General features: G+C 39.9%; 2 protein-coding genes across 5 annotated transcripts in view; one reads left to right on the top strand and one right to left on the bottom strand.

The window, feature by feature from the left end:
* Positions 1-769: 769 nt before the first annotated feature.
* On the top strand, positions 770-10177 carry AKTIP (AKT interacting protein). Of its 4 annotated transcripts, none has more exons than XM_059906053.1 (10): positions 770-879; positions 3381-3494; positions 4678-4883; positions 7098-7162; positions 7247-7347; positions 7865-7953; positions 8032-8130; positions 8223-8330; positions 9133-9193; positions 9365-10177. In XM_059906053.1, exons 2-10 carry the CDS (start codon positions 3453-3455, stop codon positions 9473-9475), a joined length of 882 nt encoding a protein of 293 aa, XP_059762036.1. In that variant the 5' UTR covers positions 770-879; positions 3381-3452; the 3' UTR covers positions 9476-10177. The 4 variants fall into 4 exon arrangements, with proteins under 4 accessions (XP_059762036.1, XP_059762037.1, XP_059762034.1 ...); XM_059906054.1 differs by having other exon boundaries at positions 770-903; positions 9368-10177; XM_059906051.1 differs by having other exon boundaries at positions 770-903.
* A 110-nt stretch (positions 10178-10287) lies between these two features.
* RBL2 (RB transcriptional corepressor like 2) overlaps positions 10288-18804 on the bottom strand; it is a 48797-nt gene continuing 40280 nt past the window's right edge. Inside the window, exon 22 of the mRNA XM_059906050.1 lies at positions 10288-11702. Coding sequence (XP_059762033.1) covers positions 11532-11702 — 171 coding nt within the window. The 3' untranslated portion in view covers positions 10288-11531. The remainder of the gene's footprint in view (positions 11703-18804) is intronic.

The following is an 18804-nucleotide window of genomic DNA, read 5'->3' as shown; positions in this document are numbered from 1 at the left end:
ACCACCCCCCGGATTGGGATTCTATAGGTTGGGTCCGATACGTACACTTTTAAAAAAGCCCTCTGGCAGCGCTACTGCCAAGGGAGGAGTTGGGAGTTTAGCTCCCATCCTCTGCATCCCTTCGCTCCTCAATTCTTCGACACAGAAAATGGGCGTTTCTCAATGGGCGTTTTCTTCTGGCGTTTCTTACACCAGAACTTCTTCCAGAGTCTATCAACCTGACAGCGGCCCCAGCCCCTCCCACGTCGGGCGGTCCCGACGTGGCGGTCTCGGGTCCCGCAGCACCGCCAGGGACTGAGGACCGAGCAGGGGCGGGCACCAGGCGGTCAGGCGGCGACCGGGCTCCTCTCTCGGACTCCTGCCCCGAGCCCAGCCCCGCCCTGACTCGGGTTTGGAAAACCCGCAGCCATAGCCTGCCTGAACTGCAGCGGCGGCCACGCACAAACCTGTGGGCGGGTCTCCATGGTGACTGGCGGACGCTGTGACCAATTATGTACCGGCGTTTGTTTCCGCCCCATCCCTCCCCCGGGGCCGATACTTCCGTGACTGACAGTTCCCTCTGGACGCTGTTACGTAAGGGGAGGGTCAAGTGCGGCCTCACCCGAACCGAGCAGATTTGATTGGCAGGACCTAGCGCTGCCGCCCCAACGCCCCCGGAAGAACGTCCTTGACGGACAGGTATAGGAGCCACTCGGCGCCGCGAGGCTGGGCGGAAGCGTCCGGGCCCAAGGGAGGGAGGGCAGGGGGCGGAGCCGGAGTTTGGGAGCCGGGCTGGGCGGGGCGCGGAGTAGGCAGGGGCTGGGCTGGCTCTGCGGCCAGAGATGCTGAGGGGCCGCGACGGCGCTCTGCAGCCGGGAGCACTGCATTAAAAACACCGAGGTGGGGTGCGCTGCTAGGCCAGTGGTAGGTACGCGAGGGCTGTGGAGTCCTCAAACGCGGACCGCCAGCGTCCTCGGGGCCGGCATTTGTATGCCCTACCAGGGGCCCTCGACTCCGTAGAGACGGCGGCCGCACTGGGACACAGGGGCGGGGCTGGGCACCTGTCCGCGTTCGCAGGCACCTGCTGCGCCGGCCGCCGCGGGGCCCGGGGCCTGGCGCTGGGGGCTCCCTGGGAGCGGGGCCGGGCTGGCCTGAGGAAGGGAGGTGGGCCGGACCGGTTCGCTCCGTCCGGGGCCCGCCCTCCTCGGCCCCCTCCCCACGCCCGGCTCTGTCCCCGCTCCCAGGTTGAGGGGGGCGTCCGAGGCTCGCAGCCCCCCACCAGAGGGTCTCGCGGGCCCGGGCCGGCCTCGAGCTATCTGCGAGGTCGGGATTTGGCCCCTGCCTTGCATCATCCCGAGACAGGTTTGTCCAGATTCCCTGCGTGCGCGGAGATGGGTTTCCGCCCCGGGCGCGGGTGCCCGTCCCGGCTGTCCCCAGAGAGCCGGGGCCGAGGCTGTTTTCATCTTTTCCCTGGGCCCTGCTCCGTCGCCTCTTAACATGGAATTTAAGGCTGTTCGGGGTGATGTGCCTATTTAGGGACTATGGTACATAGGAGGTAAGCACCGCCCGTCTCTAAGTTTTGGCTCAGGACAGGTGCGGGTCATTCGTATAGGGCCGAGCTACGACTTCTCAGCTGTATGATATAAAGAGAGACAATCATGTGTTGTTTGTATGACCAGACCAGCAGAAATTCTAAAGTTGTTTCGGAACGAGTAGGACGTGCCTTGTGTTTTCTTCCATCTATGTCACTCCTGTTGGAAAAATGCTGTACTGTGCCTGGGTAAAGTAGATCGCTATTAAAGAGTGTAGTTACTCCTGAAAAGCGTGCTACAATTTCTCTAGGTGATTATGTCGTTGCTGGAAACAAAGGCAGCAGTAGACAATACCTCCTTCTTAAAGACAGGAGGAACTGGGGCTAAGTTTTATTTGATTCTTAAGGGCAAAGTCATAGAATCTTTACGTGTTAGAATTGGAAGGGACCTTACAGGTGACTGATCCACCCCAGTAAATTTACATGGTGGTGAGCACTGTATCCCAGGGGGACAGGATTCCCTGTTAAATCGGGTCTGTCCTAGATGATGGTTGGGTGCTGCACATTACTCTGGATCTGAAAACCAGTGTTGTTCTTATTTGCACCAAACAGGAACATATACACCCACACAGTTTTGATGTCCCAGCCATTTTGGCTTGTATCATAGTTACCTTTAAAGGCAGATTTGCAGAGAGCTCTCAGCAATAAGTTGCTACTTACTGGATGTAAGTCATCAGGTAGGTGGAAGAACCAGAATCCTCATTACTTGGATTTAATTATTGGGTGGCATTGTATCTTGGAAAGCAAGGCAGCAGTAATGGGCACGGGTAGGGTATGGGACCCACCTGTGTATGTCATAGGATCGGCAGAAAACAAATTTTTGCTGATTAGGGACATTTGGTACCTGCTTCTCTAATGATTTGCTTCTTACAAATTTTGTAAAATGTTGCTTAAATTTTTACCCTTTTCACCTTCAGCTTGTTGACTGGTGCAAGTAGGAATTTAGCAGAGCTCTGTTTTAAACATGACCAAGCCTGGGGGAAGTCACCAGAGCAAACAAATTACTGTTCTTACAGCTCCGCTTGCTGCTTTTCCTTTGCCTCTTCCTTTGTATTTTTAGTAAATGACCCACTGACTTTGTGACTTTTGAGACATGCTTTCTTATCCACTTCATGAAGCTTTGGTGGAGGATTTGTGTTTGTGAAAGGTCTCGTTTGCATTCCTCTGTTACATTTGTACATATTGCTTGGCAATTCCTTAAATGCGTAATCCTGCTGTTTCCACACTTGAAGCAGTTGGAAAAGGTCGTTTTTTGTTTGTTTTGTGGATGGTCCCGACAGGACCCAGTTCTCCCTCCCCCTCTTTCTCGTATGCTCTGCCTTCGGTTGCTAGTTTTGTTGGAGAGAATCATTCTGTACTTAAGACACTCTCGAATCAGCTCCCTTGGATCTTTAATTCCCATAACCCTGAGAACTGTGATAGACCTTTTGTGTCTGTGGGTACAGTGCATTCTGAACCTGGCTTTCCCAGTAGTTAAATGCCTAGATATTATGCTAGTAGCAGCTGTTGTAGTCCGTATCTTTTGCACTTCTGGCACCAGAGCTGAACTGTGTCACTGAATATTCTGAATCCTGGCCAAGGACTTGGTACACAGATTCCTGTCGGCCTTTAAAGATGGGAAAGAAATTGGAGGGAGGGGGTGTAGAAGGAAACTATTTCTGAAGATTTTTCCCCCTAGGTTTTTATAACTACATGTTATATAACATTATACTGTATTTCTGCTTAGAGGTACAGATTTAGTTCTTAACTCTTTCAGAAGTCTTAACTGTTGGTGTTGGTCTGTTTCTCTGTTTTCCCATCTCATTTTAAGGTAAAGTGAATTCTGCGGACGGAAGAGTTTGATGACACAGACCACTGAGTTTCTTTGTTTGGAGTACACGTTATGAACCCTTTCTGGAGCATGTCTACAAGCTCTGTACGCAAAGTAGGTATAGTTGATAAATTTACTGAGGAAACCCATTTGTGTCAGAACAGAGGCCAAAATAATTCATACCAAGGTTGCCTATAATCTTAGCAAATTTACCTTGTTTTTCTAGTTTAGGTTTTACTTTTGGGAAACAGTTATTTGGTTGATTAAAGTCAGTTTCTGAGACCAAGATCACATCTCAAATAGAAATCATTCTAGTAATCAAAATTCTATTATTTTGACTTAGGTTACATTTACACATGATGAAATTTGTGACACTTTATTGTAGTAGTTTTTTGACAAACTGCAAGATTTCATGGTTAGAGAAGTGTTGGGCAAGACCAGTCCAATATGGTCAAGTCAGACTTGAGGGCACTGGTTTAAGTTTTCTAAATAAAATATTTTTTTAAATAAAATACATTTTAGGGAAGCTTAAAATACACAAACAAAAAGAAAATGAATGTCACCCATAATTCCACGTGTAAGAGAACACCACTATTAATCTTTTTTTCTGTACACGATACTGTGTACGTTTTTAATACAGCTAATTAAGCAGGCTTTGACTGTACTTGAGCCAAGGAAATACCTATGAGATGGTAGTTTAGTCTCTGATTCATTTAGACCTCTGTCTTTGACTAAGAATGACAGTTTATGCTGATGATAGTACAAATGTGGAAACATGTCCATTAGGGACAAGATCAAAATCAGACCCATGCAAGTGAGAGAATAGCTTCATTCTTAGTTTCTAACCGAAGTGGTGACATCAGGTAGTGACTGATTTCAGTCCTCTACACTATTTATTTTGAGATGCTTAGCACCCGACTTTCTACAGCTAAATGCTAGGGGGCCTTTCTAGTCTTGTCTAATTGTGTAGTAACCCCTTGCCCTCTTTCTGGGGCCACCAGGAGAAACCATTTCTTTCTCCGTTTCAAGTAAATCCTGTAAATACTGGCCTTATTGTCTTTATAGGATGCAGCTGATGAATGAATTTTCCTGTGATTTAGTCTTGCTTCAGCTTTGTTCTGCTCTCTGTAATAGCCTGCCTGCTCAACAGACTTTCAGGTCATCTTGATCATGGTGCTAGAATGTCCTTGTAAAAGAGTAATTCCAGCTTTTCAGTTAAAGACTAAAGGACATCACATGTAGTCTTGTGATTTAAGAATCATCCTAACAACTGTTCTCACCACTTCATCTTGAATAGCGATCTGATGGTGAAGAAAAGACATTAACAGGGGATGTGAAAACCAGTCCTCCACGCACTGCTCCAAAGAAACAGCTGCCTTCTATTCCCAAAAATGCTTTGCCCATAACTAAGCCTTCATCTCCTGCCCCGGCAACACAGTCAGCAAATGGCACGCATGCTTCTTACGGACCTTTCTACCTGGAATACTCCCTTCTTGCGGAATTGTAAGTTCTGAAACTATCTGGTTAACTTTTGAATGACCCTTGAAGGTGAAGAATGAAACTTATTCTGAAGGACTCAGTAAACAGCAGCCATTTAATCTTAAAGCTCAAACCCATCCCCCTCCAGTATTAGCCTTAATGTATATAGGCTGGACTCTATTGCTAGTAATATAACCTTTCTTCACCAAGGCCTAAGTGGTGTTATATAAATATCCTCTTCTAAAAGTAATGATTCTTATTGAGAGCTTGGGTAAGTAAGATTTAAAGGCAAACGTGTGCTTTAATTTCCGTGTCTGTTTTGGAGAGCAAGAGGAGGGGGAAACAGATTTATTAAGCATCCAGGAACTTAATTTTGGTCTACCTTTATATGAGGTGAGGAATTCACCTCCTGAAGAGGTTGTTGTAGCGGGCGGGACAGTGGGAGGGTGGCGAGCTATCCTTTCTTGGGTCAGACCCAGCTGGAGGTTTGTGCTCCATTCTGGTGATCACCCTGTAAGAGGCATCTATCCTGACAGACTGAGGAGAGGGTCCCCAAAAGAGATGGTCGCAGGAGGAGATGGTCCCAGTAGGCGGAGGTCAGGAAGCCTGACCTTAGCAGTCAACAGTTGAAGGAACGGGAACCACTGACTTGGAGAAAACCTGGAAAGTACTTATTAAAGCTGTCTTCACCTGAAGGTCCGTCATTAGAAAGGAGATTTGACTTATACTGTATGACCCCCAAGGGCAGAACTAGGCCATTATGGGGAAGTTTTAAAGATTTGGGCTCCATGTAAGTAAGAACTTGACTAGTCACAGAAGTCAAAAATTGGACTGAAGTTGCACATATCAGTAGAGTGTGAGGAGACGGGCACTTCTGCAGAGTCTAGTAGTGATGACACAGTGCTTGGCCCATCAGAGGGGCTCAAATAGTGATTGAGCGCAGATGGCATTTGATTTGATCATTTGTTATACGGGCAGAAAGTCTGGAGAATTAATTCTGAATTTCAGTCATGTAAAACTTCCTTTGTACATGAAGTTATTTTAAAAGCATCCTCCAGCCGTCCCTCACTGTGCTAATGTTGTAATGGTCAGAGGGTCTGAGGCCCCAGTGTAAATGGCGAGTGTGATTTGGTAGCACGGGTCCCTTTAGCTTTATGATGGAAGCCTGTGTTTGAGGCGAGGCAGTGAGTTGGACAGGCTTCTATTGTGGCATTAAATCTGCTGTCTGTATTAGGACACAAAATTGCCTTTTTGGCAAACCTCACTGTAGTAGATACATCTGCCAACCATGCTGCTGTTGACATGCTGAATTATAGTGAGTTAAAAATGGAATAACTACTTTAAAATGATTGAAGAGTAAGTGTGGTAGCAAATAGGTAATAAATAAAAAGTCAGCTGAGGTCCAATAAGCTGCTTCTCAGTAAAATTCAGGATTGGCAGGTTAGTGTGTTTTAAGACCCTCAGTCAACATTGTTCTTTTCAAGGTCTGGTCACAGTGTTACTTGTTTAGGCTCATAGCTCAGCTACAAAAGGAACAGAGCAGAATGGCTGTCAGGTGACCAGGTCCCAGAAGAGCCAGTGCAGCCTCTGTCTTCCCTTGTTTCAGCACCCACCGTTTCCCACGCCACGGCCCACAGAGTTCAAGTGTCTGAGTTTGGGGTAAATTCAGGAGCAGAGTACAGTGTGAGCGCCTCAGGCTGCCTGCCTTCTACCAAGAACACTGCCGCACCGACTGGTGTTCAAACTTAAAATGACCCCCAAATGAGGGTAATTCCGTGGAATTTTAATGTCTTAATTACCTAAAGTTGTACTTTAAAAAGGCTTTTAAATGTGTGTGGGTAAGATCTATTTATTGTTCATGGTCACAAAAGCAATAATCGTACAGATACTCTCACTGATATAGAATTTGATATCCAGAATTACCTACAGGTTGGTTTCCAAGATGGTGTTTTGGGGAAGCTGATTTCTGGGTGGAAAACTTGATTGTGTATCCCTGTTTGGCTTTAATTTCTTAATCTGGGGCCCTGATTTGGCTGTGTTTCTCTGTAAGCATGTGTTATGAAACCAGTAAACAGGCAGCAGTCAGGGCCAGGTGAGAGATTGTGCTGACTCTGTATGGTTAGAGCATCAGCTGCCCTTCGGGGGACTATTCCTTCTTTCAAAAAATGAACGTGGGTGGTTTGGTCTGTATGTCATTTCCATCCATGCAATCTCACTATTCTGCTGCTTCTGTTTTAGTACCTTGGTTGTGAAGCAGAAGTTACCTGGTGTCTATGTGCAGCCATCTTACCGATCTGCATTAAGTAAGAAGGATTCGCTCTTTTTATAGCATATTTGGTTCCCCTGACACAAACTTAGCCCTTAACTGTTTTTATTTTTTCCTACAGTGTGGTTTGGAGTAATATTCATACGGCATGGACTTTATCAAGATGGTGTATTTAAGTTTACAGTTTACATCCCCGATAACTACCCAGATGGTGACTGTCCAGTAAGTTGGGGATGTAGTCTGGCTTCTTTTCTTTCTTGGACCCTCCTCACCCTCCTCACTGCAGGAGGAGGGTTTAAGGGGCTTTAAAGATTTCTTGGTTCTTTTCCTGGCCTAATACTTTTATGATTTCAGTTTCCCGAAATGTTTTGTCTACTCAGTAGTCTTTCAGGGGGATTTTTTTGCTTTGTTGCATCTTTTGCCATGCTAGCCTCTGCCTTCAGCTTTACTTGTTTCTCTGCTCAGGGTGTGCAAGTGAGGCTGGAAGCTGTAGTACAGCTCTCACTACGTGAATTGCGATTGTTATGCTGTGGTAGAGAAGAGCGACTTTTCCCCTGCTTCACTGCAAAATTTAGTTTCACAGGAAAATGGTGAAAGTAGTTAGGTGTCCCTCTTGAGGCAGCTCTTTGACTTTAAGCAACAAAACTGCCTTGTCCTGAAGCTTCTTTTACAACTTATCCGTGTGGGTTTAATATGCTCCATTGCTTCCATTAAAGGATGTGTCTCTCTTTCAATATAGCGCTTGGTGTTTGATATTCCCGTCTTTCACCCGCTAGTTGATCCCACCTCAGGTGAACTGGATGTGAAGAGAGCATTTGCAAAATGGAGGTTAGTAAATAAGAGTTTCGTGTGGTGACATAAGCCAGCAAGAGGAAGCCTCAGTAATCCTGCCGTATTTCCCTTTAGGCGGAACCATAATCATATTTGGCAAGTATTGATGTATGCAAGGAGAGTTTTCTACAAGATTGATACAGCAAGCCCCCTAAACCCAGAGGCTGCAGTACTGTATGTTACTTTGCTTTGTTATGTAAGATAAATTTGAAAAGATAGCAAAGTAGATTATGTTGGTAACCTTTTGATTTAAACTTTTAACACAGGTACGAAAAAGATATTCAGCTTTTTAAAAGTAAAGTGGTTGACAGTGTTAAGGTGTGCACTGCTCATTTGTTTGACCAACCTAAAATAGAAGACCCCTATGCAATTAGGTAAGTGGTACATTATCAAGGTAAACTGCACTTTGCCGTCATGTGCTCCTGTTTTCCAGGTGGCCTTAGAATGGGGATTTAAAAGGAAAGTGTATAATCTGTTAGCCTACAACCTTTCTAACTTGGTATCAACTTGATTTCTGCTTTCAACATGGACTGACACATTGTGCCAATAGCAAGCTATGTAATGACTTTGGTTTCCTAAGGATCCTTGTAATGTGCTCATTCAAATGTAGGGACTTTTCTTTCCAGTTGGAGCCCCTCTTAAACTCCCATACCCCAACCAACTTACAGATTTGGTGAAAGGAGGGAAACTGAACAGTGTGAGAGTGAATAGTGTGAATGGTGGGTTCCTTGAGCATCGTGTTAGTTTATGCTGAGGAAGAGCGTCTGCAGGAGTACTGAAGACTGCAGCGACGGAGCTCCTGGGCAGCACTGGGGTTGCTGTGCGTAGTGCTAGTGGTCAAGAGCTTGGGCTCTGCAGTTAGACTGGGTGACGACTTTTGTACCTACTGGCTTTGGTGACCCAGAGAGATTACTTAATTTTACTGTGCCTCACTTTCTTCAAGTAATAGGACTTCAGGGGTGGTTGTGAGGCTTAAATGAGCTAACCCATGTAAAGTGCTAAGGGATAGTTATTGTGAGAAAATCATTTAGATAATGTCTAAAACTTACACATTGACAACTGATTAAAGATTGTTCCTTGTTAACTTTTGTTAGGGGAACTGGGTTAAAAATGTAAAAAAATGGATGTTAAACAAATTTAGTGAGCTACTTTTTTAATATTTTTCTCTTTCTGAAGCTTTTCTCCATGGAATCCTTCTGTACATGATGAAGCCAGAGAGAAGATGCTAACTCAGAAAGTAAGTAGATTACCAGTTTGGAAATCGTTAGCTCACTGTTTCCTTTCTAAAATGTCTTCACTGGAGACTACTCAGTATATACAAATAACTTTTGGGGAAACAAATTTGTACAGTGCTGAAATCCCCTCATCAGTCATTTTTTAATGTCTGTTTGTTTTTCATTGTGCCTAGAAGAAGCCTGAGGAACAGCACAATAAAAGTGTTCACGTTGCTGGCCTGTCATGGGTAAAACCTGGCTCAGTACAACCTTTCAGTAAAGAAGAGAAAACGGTAGCAACTTAAGAGCTGGTGAATCTGGTGCACCGTGCACTTTCCTGCTGGACTTGGACTAGTAAAGCTGACCAATGGCAAAGGACTGCCTGCAGAGTAAAACGGTGTGAACAGTGACTGATGTCAGTGTTGTCCGTGTATGCTTAGGTTCTAACAAACAGCAAGTTCTGGAAACCTCTCTTTACGTAATGCGTTACTTCTGTCAGAAGTGTCTTTAGGGTGGTTATCTAGTTCAGTGCTCCAAATTCTTGGGGACCTGGAGGCATACGTACTTTTCTGAATATAATGCTAAAGGTAAGTTGCATTCATTTAAACTAATGAAGTAGGCAGAGTTCAGCACTATCTATCTATCTATCTAATGATTTTTAAATCAGTGGTTTCAGGTGTACATATGTTAGGATATGGAGAGGAGATGCATAGAGAGAGCAGTTTCCATAGCTTATTAGCACTTTTAAGTGGAAGAGCATTTGAACCTCAGTCTTCAGCCTACTGTGTTACTGATATACAAACTGCTGTCAGTCACTGAGGTACATATTAGGTGAGTGAGAGGAAACCAGAACACTTGTTCATAGTTTTTTTTTTTTTTAAGCAAATTACTTATTGTATTTTTATGGCAGGAGGGAGAAAGAGTGTTAAAACGGTTTCTAATGAAGTCAGATATTTAAATGATGAATGACTAATGTGTTTCGTAGAGACAATAAACCAATAAATGATTGTTCTTTGTCATTTATGCAGGATATTAAATACCCTTTTCTCAATATAACTAAACAAAGATTAATTTATAAGTGCTTTATTGAAAAATACTTATTATTTTCATATAAAATTACAGTAGCAGTAAGTAATCTTGAGAGGTTTTATAAATATTTTTGCAGAACACTATTCTAATTGAACAGTGTAAGTAAGTTCCATATTTCTTTCAGAGCAATATGAAGTTACCTAGTAACTTTGTTTATACTGATTCAATTTACAATTGAATTTTCTCCCTAATAAGATTATTCATTCAACTTTAAAACTGCTGGAACAATAGTGATTAATAAAGGTATATATAGATAATTCAGTAGCTGTTAAATTAACATTTTCTAATTTGTATAAATGGTACTATGTACTAATAAAAACCTAATTCTCCAATCTATTTTTTAAACTTCCAGGAACACACCCAAAGATATTTAAAATATATCACCTTAATAAAGACACACGTCTTTTGGACAACTGCCTCCTTAAGGAAGAGGTCATAATTTTTCATAATAATCCTCTTAATTCAACTTGATTTAAAATCTTTACTTAGCCAGCTGATCCCTATCAACAAAAAAATGGAGAATTTAAAACACATGCCCAAAAGGTAGCTACTGGGGCTTTAACAATTTTAAAAAAGTACAAAAGCATCAAAGAAGATACTGAATTAAGTTCAGCCTAGAAGTTTTGTACTTAATAAAGTTCACATTGTAGAAAGTGCCATTGCAAATATACAGCAAAATCTGGGTTACAAAATCATGCTTTTTACAGCCCTAAAGTGCCACTTCTTATACAGGTTCACTCACACATTGCACATCAATCAAGCACTTGTCACACTGCACCACACCTAACGGGGAGAGGGAAGAATTACACAAAGGGAATGGGAGACTTGGACTAATAACCTAGGACCTTCAAATCTGGGCGCTCTACCTTGTTTTTACCTTTTAGGAATGCAAAAATCTCACACTCCTACCAAGTGTTTTAGGACAAAATACCTATTTTTGCTTTTCATGAGGGCCAGGTAGGAATGAATTGAAATACAGTTCCTCTGCTGGAACACGTTAACGGAGACCTCTTATACACACATTTGAGTATACTTTGTTCTCTGCAATTCTTGCAGTAGCTTTGCCAAAGAGTTAAAAAAAAATCCAAGTTTGGATTCTAAGCAGCCTTGATGGCAAGCATTGAAAGGTAGGGAAAAAGGCAGTTGGGATAAGTAAAAATATCCTAAGGATACTGGAAGGATTAAGGAAAAGAGCCCCATAATCTAGGATGCATTACATGATGCTGCTAAACAGAGTTTGTGAAAAGACAGTTTCAATACAACAGACTAACCTCAGTGGGAACCTCGGTCATTAGCTACATCTTGGAGACGGCGTAATAAGGCAGAATGATTTTCTGGGCAAATTCTTTTTGCAGGTGATTCACTTCCATCTTCCAGAAGAATCCCTCTCTTTTTGGTTGGCGTTTCTCCTGTCCGTATCATACTGTTAATTTCTCTCAGTCTCTGGGGGGTTGGGGGCGGGGGGGGGGGGGTTAAAAATAAATACAAAAACTTTAAAATTCTAACACACATAGTTCAGTGTTAAGTCAAAGAACCTCAAATAAGTTAAGCAGTTTATCATGAAGAGTTTGAACATCTTTATAAAGGAACGTACTACCAAATTTTATATCCTTCCCATTTCACTTCTCAGCTGGCTGACATTGATGACTATCTGGGATAGAGGCAGAGTATTTCTATTTTTAACAAGCTCCAGAGGTGATTTTGATGTAAGCTTTTCCACAATGTAAGAGTTCACAAATTTATGATTTTTTTTTTTACAAAAGTTATAGAACATCACATTGTTATGCCACATTTAATCCGTTTCATACATTTCCATTTTCCTTTTTTAAAAAATAGCATGACTTTACACAGTATTAGGCCCTTTTTCCCCCAGTCTAGTGTTACTCATTTTTTAACAGCCATGGAATTTCACAAGAGAAGCCTTAATTCCCTAAGGCATCCATTGTAGGTAATTTTTTAGTATGATCTAGAATTCTAGAATGTATTGATGTTAGTTATATGTCATCCTTGGGAGAACTGAGAAAATCCAGGCAAATTATTTTCTGCATCCTCTGGTTCACATGAAGAACTCGGATTCAGAAAAAACTTCGCCAGAGGGCTAGAGAGACTGGATTTATTTATAGGTGCCTTCAGCACTAAGTTTCTCCAAAGCCCCAAAAGTTAGCTATTGCACTATTTTCTGGTAGTTAAAAAAATTTTTTTTCATGTGCTGCTAATGTCAGTCCATGTTTCTTAGTGGAAAGCATACTGAGCAGATTTCATATGCATTTATTATAGGAAATTTCAAACATAAACGGGAAAGAAGTGTATAGTGAACCCTCACATGACCATCACCCTACTTCAACAATTTTGGCCAGTCTTGTTTGATCTATACCCCTCATTCCTTTCTCACCCCCCAGATTGTTTAAAACCAAATCCTAGCTATTTATTTTACTTTTATTTTGAAATAATAGGCTTTTCTGAGGTTTTAAATAAAACCACCAGTTTTTCATTATCAGTATATGCACCTTCTCAAATTTTAACCGTCTTAAGAAAGCTTTCCTCTGACTGACTCTTCTACTCTTTGCCTCCCTAAGTCTGTTCTGCACTTCCTATCTCTAGTCTCCCATTTACTTGAATATTCCTTAAATTGTTAATTGTATACACTAATTGTATAAATGTTATTCGTAAATAATGTGTATACATCATTATGTATATATTGTGCAGTGTAGAATTGTGTACCTTACTATGCATAACACATTAATATACATTAATGTAGAACATACATTTATATATTGTACATTAACATGTATAAATTTATGTACAGTACAGTGTTTTTATACACCATAATTTATACAATATGTACATGATAGTTTAAAAATGAATAAATTCTTATTCCCCCCCAAAATTCATACAGAATACACCTTCTTGTCCTCACCCCATCCCTAGGGACACCTACTGTTATCATTCATTCAGGCTACTGTGTAGCTTTCTGCTCTTTTTCTAGGAATGCACTCATTAGAAATATAATAATGTACATTAAGTGGGGTTTGAAAAAAATTAAAATGGTATATTTTATGTACTGTTCAGTTAGCATTATGTCTTAGGTCTTCTCATATCAGTATATATAGATCACACCTCTTTAACTGCTATATAGTATTCTGTGGTAATCTGTATCTTAGTTTAATCCCTTATTGATGTGTTGTTTCCTCCCAACTGTTCAGTACTATAAGCACTGTTACCATAACTTATTATCTAACAAGTTGCACCAATTAGCTGAAATTACCCCAGAAAGTGTCACTAATGATCAGGCAACTTACCTGATCTTGTGTGGTATTTGGTAATTCTTTTCTCATGGTAGTGTAAATGTTAGGATATCATAGGTTAATTCTAGATCCAAGATACTTCTTGCTTTGCAATATTCTTCCTTGATCTCAGCTATCACCTATTAAGTTGTGATGACAAATCTTTCTCCAACCAACAGTCCAATACTGCTATCATTTATTGGAGAAATTCCCAATTCTGTGCTAGAATTTTTTTTTTGAAATATCCCCAGGTGGTGATAATATACAGGGAGGATTGAAAGCCACTGATCTGGACACTTAACTTTTTTGCACAAAATGTCTTTTTTTTTTTTTTTTTTTTTTAAGTTTACACACAGTAAAATTCACCTGTTTGCTTAGTGTATCAGTAGTTTGTTCCTTTTTATTGCAAAGTAGTAGTCCATTATTTGAGTGTACCACAGGTTTGTTTATCCCTTAACCAGTTGAAGAACATTTGGGTTTTCCACTTTTTGGCAATTAGGAATAAAGTCATTATAAACACTCATGTACATGTTTTTGTAGGAACCTAAGTTTCATTCCACTTGGGTAAATACCTGGAAGTGAGATTGCTAGTTATATGGTGAAGATATGTTTACCTTTAAAAGAAACTACCAAACTGTTTTCCAGGTATAATGGCTATGTTATACCATTTTGCATTCTTACTAACAATATATAAAAGTTCTAACTGCTCCACATCATTGCCACTGATTTGTTATTCTCATTTTTTTTAGATTTTAGCCATTCTAGTAGGCACATAATGGGTGAAGTGTATTCAAATCTTTTGCCCACTTTTGAATTTGGTTGTTTTCCTACTGAATTCTGATAATCCTTTATATATTGTAGACACAAGTCCTTTATCAGATATGAGATACGTACAGTTTTCTCCCAGTGTGACTTGTTTTTTCTTTTAAAGAGCAGAACTTCTTAATTTTGATGAAATCCAATTTATCAATCTTTTATGGATTGTACTTTACGATGTTGCATCTCATGTTCACAAATATTTTCTCCTATGGTTTCTCCTAGAAGTTTCAGTTTTAGGTTTTACCTTTAGGTCTATGGACCATTCTGAGTTAATTTTTTTGTATGGTACAGAGTATAGGCACAAGTTTACTATTATTATTCTTGTTTATGGATATCCAATTGTTTCAGCAGCATCTGTTGAAAAGGCTGTCCTTTCTCCACTAAATTGCTTTTGCACCTTTGTTGAAAATCAGATGGCCATATATGTGTGTTCCATTTCTGGATTCTATTCTGTTCTATTAATCTGTATGTCTTCTGTAATCTGTAATCTGGTACTTGCACCAGTACCACATTGTCTTAATTACTGTAGCTTTATAGTAAGTCTTGAAATCAGAGTGTGAGTTTTCCAACTTTTTCAAAATTGTTTTAATCTAGTTTCCTTTGCATCTTCATATAAATGTTGGAACCAGTTTGTTAATTTATACAAACAGTTCTCCTGGGATTTTGACAGGAATTGGGGTGAGTTTATACATTAAGTGGGAGAAAACTGACATCTTGATATAGTTTTCCAATTCTTGAACATATTTCTGTCCATTTCTCAGTCTTTAATTTCCCTCACCAAGGTTCTACAGTTTTCAGGGTATGAATCTTGAACATCTTTTGTCAGACTTATCTCTAAGTATTTAATTTTTTAAAGCTATTTACATTGTTTTAAAAAATTTTTACTTACGATTACTTGTTGCTAGTATATAGAAATACACTTGGTTTTTGTATATTAATCATGTAACCTTGCTAATCTTATTAGTTCCAGCAACTTTTTGTACATTTAGTCATTTTTCTGTGTAGAAAATTATGTAAATAGAGACAGTTTTATTTCATCCTTCTCCGTTTGCATGCCATCTTTAAGTTGCTTTATTGTATATGCTAGGACCTACAGTTTTAATGTTGAATAGGAGTGGTGAAAGCAGATATCCTTGCCTTATTCTTTTTTTTTTAATAGAGTTATTTATTTATTTATTTTTGGCTGCGTTGGGTCTTTGTTGCTGCACGCGGGCTTTCTCTAGTCGTGGTGAGAGGGGGCTACTCTTTGTTGCAGTGCACGGGCTTCTCATTGCGGTGGCTTCTCTTGTTGCAGAGCACGGGCTCTTAGGCGTGCGGGCTTTAGCAGTTGTGGCTCGCGGGCTCTAAACCGCAGGCTCAGTAGTTGTGGCGCATGGGCTTAGTTGCTCCACGGCATGTGGGATCTTCCCGGACCAGGGCTCAAACCCGTATCCCCTGCATTGGCAGGTGGATTCTTAACCACTGTGCCACCAGGGAAGCCCCCCCTTGCCTTATTCTTGATTTTCGAGGGAGGGCATTCAGTCTTTCAGCATTAAGTATGAGGTTAGCTGTAGAGTTTTTTTTTGTATACATTCTTCATCAGGTTGAGGAAGTTCCCTCTGAGTTTTTATCATGAATGAATGTTGGATTTTGTCAAATGTTTTTTCTTCAACTACTGAGATGATATATCTTTACTTTTAGAGGGTTTGTATAGAATTGGCTTTATTTCTTCCTTAAATATTTGGTAGAATTTACCAGTGAAGCCATCTGGGCCTATAGTTTTTAAACTATAGATTCAGTTTGTTTAATAGATATAATTCTACTGAGACTACTTCTTCTTGAGTGTATTTTGGAAATTTTGACTTTCAAGGAATTTGTCCATTTCATCTGCATTATCGCATTTATTGGCAGAAAGTTTTTTATCCTTCATTATACTTTTAATGTCTGTAGGACTGGTACTGAATCTCTCATTTCTGGTATTGGTAATGTGTCATTTCTTTTTCTTTCCCAATTAATCTGCACAGAGATGTATCAATTTTTAAAATCTACACAAAACTCCTAGCTTTTAATGACCTTAATTTTCTTTATTTTTCAGCTATTTCATTGATTCCTGCTTTTTCTAGTTGCCTAAGGGTGAAATCTTAGGTCACTAATTTGAGTCTTCCTTTCTAATATTTAGTGCTATAAATTTCCCTCTTAGCACTGCTTTCATGGCATCTCACAAATTTTGATAGGTTGTTTTCATTTTCATTTGGTTCAAAATATTTTCCAATTTCTCTTTTATTTCTTCTTTAACTCTTAGAGATTATGCAGTTTAGGTTCCAAAAATTTGGGGGTCTTCCTGATATCTTTCTGTTATTGATTTCTGATTTAATTATCTTGTGGTCAGAGAAAATACATTATTTAAATCCTTTAAAATTTACTGAGACTTGTTTTATGGTCCACAGTGGGTCTATCTTGGTAAATGTTACATGTGAACTTGATGCTGTTGGAGTATTCTATTAATGTCAGTTAGTCAGTTTGGTTGATAATGTTTACATCTTGAATATCCTTACTGATTTTTCTTTGTCTACTTGTTCTAGCAATTACCTTGAAATCTCTTGACTGTAAATGATTTTTTTCTATTTAAGACTGTATGTCCTCTCTATAATTAGGAAATGACCTTCTCTATCGTTGATAACATTCTCTGCTCTGAAATCTGCTTTCAGATACCAATATTAATGATATTAATGTAGTCACTCCAGCTTTCTTTTGATTAGTGTTAGCAGAGTTTAACTTTGTCCATCCTTTTTCTTTTTAAAAACAGCTGTATTGTGATATAATTTACATACCATATAATTCAACCTTTTGAAGTATACAAATCCGTAGCTTTTAGTGTGTTCCCAGAGCTGTGCAACCATCACCACATTGAATTTTAGGACTCTTTCATCATCCCAGAAAGAAACTTGATCCATTAGCTGAAACCCTCCATTCCCTTCAGGGGATCACTAGTCTACTTTCTGCTTCTATAAATTTGCCCATTCTGGACATTTCATAGAAACCGAAGTACAGTATTTGTCCTTTTGTGACTGGCTTCTTTCACTTAACAATGTTTTCAAGGTCCATCCTAGTTGTAGCATGTATCAGAACTTCCTTTTTATTGGAGTAATATTCCCTTGTATGGATATAGATTTATCTGTTCATCAGTTAATGGGGCATTTGGGTTATCATCCTTTTCCTTTAAACTATTTCTGTCTGTATTTAAAGTGGGTTACTTATAAGCAGTAAAACAGTTAGGTCTTCCTTTTTTGTCCAGTCTTACAATTTCTGCATTTTAATTGGCATATTTAGACCATTTATATTTAGTTGCTATTTGTTTGCTATCTTCTTCTTTTGGCCTTTTGAATTGAATATTCTTACTCCAATTCATTTTTTCCATTTAACTTTTTAATCCATTTGGATTTATTTGGTATAGGATGAAAATCTGCTAATAGAGGAGCATCAGAGCCGTTTCCACCAACTAAAATTGCCTTTCAGGTCTACTGCAGATTTATATTTCCAGCTTTCACAATTCCACTGGGTTATCATTGGAATTAGATTAAACCTATGTAATGGTTGGAGGAAACTGTATCTTTTTAATATTTGGTCTTCCTCTTGAAAAACATTAGTATATCTTCATTTATTCCAGTTTTTAAAAAATCTCTTATTCAAGTTAAATAAGTTTTCTACACAGGATCAATTTATTCCAAGGCATGTGATACTTTGTTACTATTGTAGAAAATATAATGGAAAAACTTTTCCTAATAGATTTTTGCTGCTATCATTTTTACTTGTTTCCCCCAACTTTTTTTTTCCCCCAAAAGATTTCAAGCCTACAGAAAAGTTAGAATAGTTCACTGAACACGCATTTATCTATCGTTAACATTTTACCACATTTGTTCTCTATATAATTTTCTTTTTAGCTGAACCATTTGAAAGTAAGTTGTTGACACTGGGTCATTTCATCTCTGAATACTTTAAAAACATATTCTCCTATATAATCTAGTACCATCATCAATACCAAAGACATTTAACAGAAATTTAAAGATAAACATTAATGTTAAAGTCAATATTCAATTTTCCCACTTGTCCCCCAAATGTCCTTTATAGCTGTGCTTTTCTATGCAGGATCCAATCAAAGATCATCGTGCCTTGCATTTGGTTGTCATGTCTCTTTAGTCTCCTTTACTCTAGATCAGTACTCTCCCTACACCTATCCATCATCTATCTCTTCATGATATTGGCACTTTTTTGAGAGTCTAGGCCATGTGTTATATATGTGTTTTTCCTAAGCAATCTTTATAAATACAAATGTCACTTAAGGACTTTTAAGATGCAGGTGCACTCCTTAACATAGCATATGATTCCTAGGGATCTAGGCTTACTGCCTCAAGAACTTTGTTTCTCTTCCCTTATCTGCTTCATCCTGGATGCCCTTCCTTCCA

Source organism: Balaenoptera ricei, chromosome 19 (genome assembly GCF_028023285.1).
Source record: "Balaenoptera ricei isolate mBalRic1 chromosome 19, mBalRic1.hap2, whole genome shotgun sequence".
In the NCBI taxonomy this organism is placed as follows: domain Eukaryota; kingdom Metazoa; phylum Chordata; class Mammalia; order Artiodactyla; family Balaenopteridae; genus Balaenoptera; species Balaenoptera ricei.
The sequence above is the reverse complement of the archived record's forward strand: the minus strand, read 5'-3'. Positions and strand labels throughout refer to the sequence as shown.

Bases quoted from the DNA above. Each gene is read 5' to 3' on its own strand.
- AKTIP (XM_059906053.1), top strand. From the start codon at position 3,453: ATGAACCCTTTCTGGAGCATGTCTACAAGCTCTGTACGCAAA. The intron at 4,884-7,097 runs GTAAGTTCTGAA...CTTCTGTTTTAG, and splicing joins TACTCCCTTCTTGCGGAATT to TACCTTGGTTGTGAAGCAGA. The intron at 9,194-9,364 runs GTAAGTAGATTA...CATTGTGCCTAG, and splicing joins AGAAGATGCTAACTCAGAAA to AAGAAGCCTGAGGAACAGCA.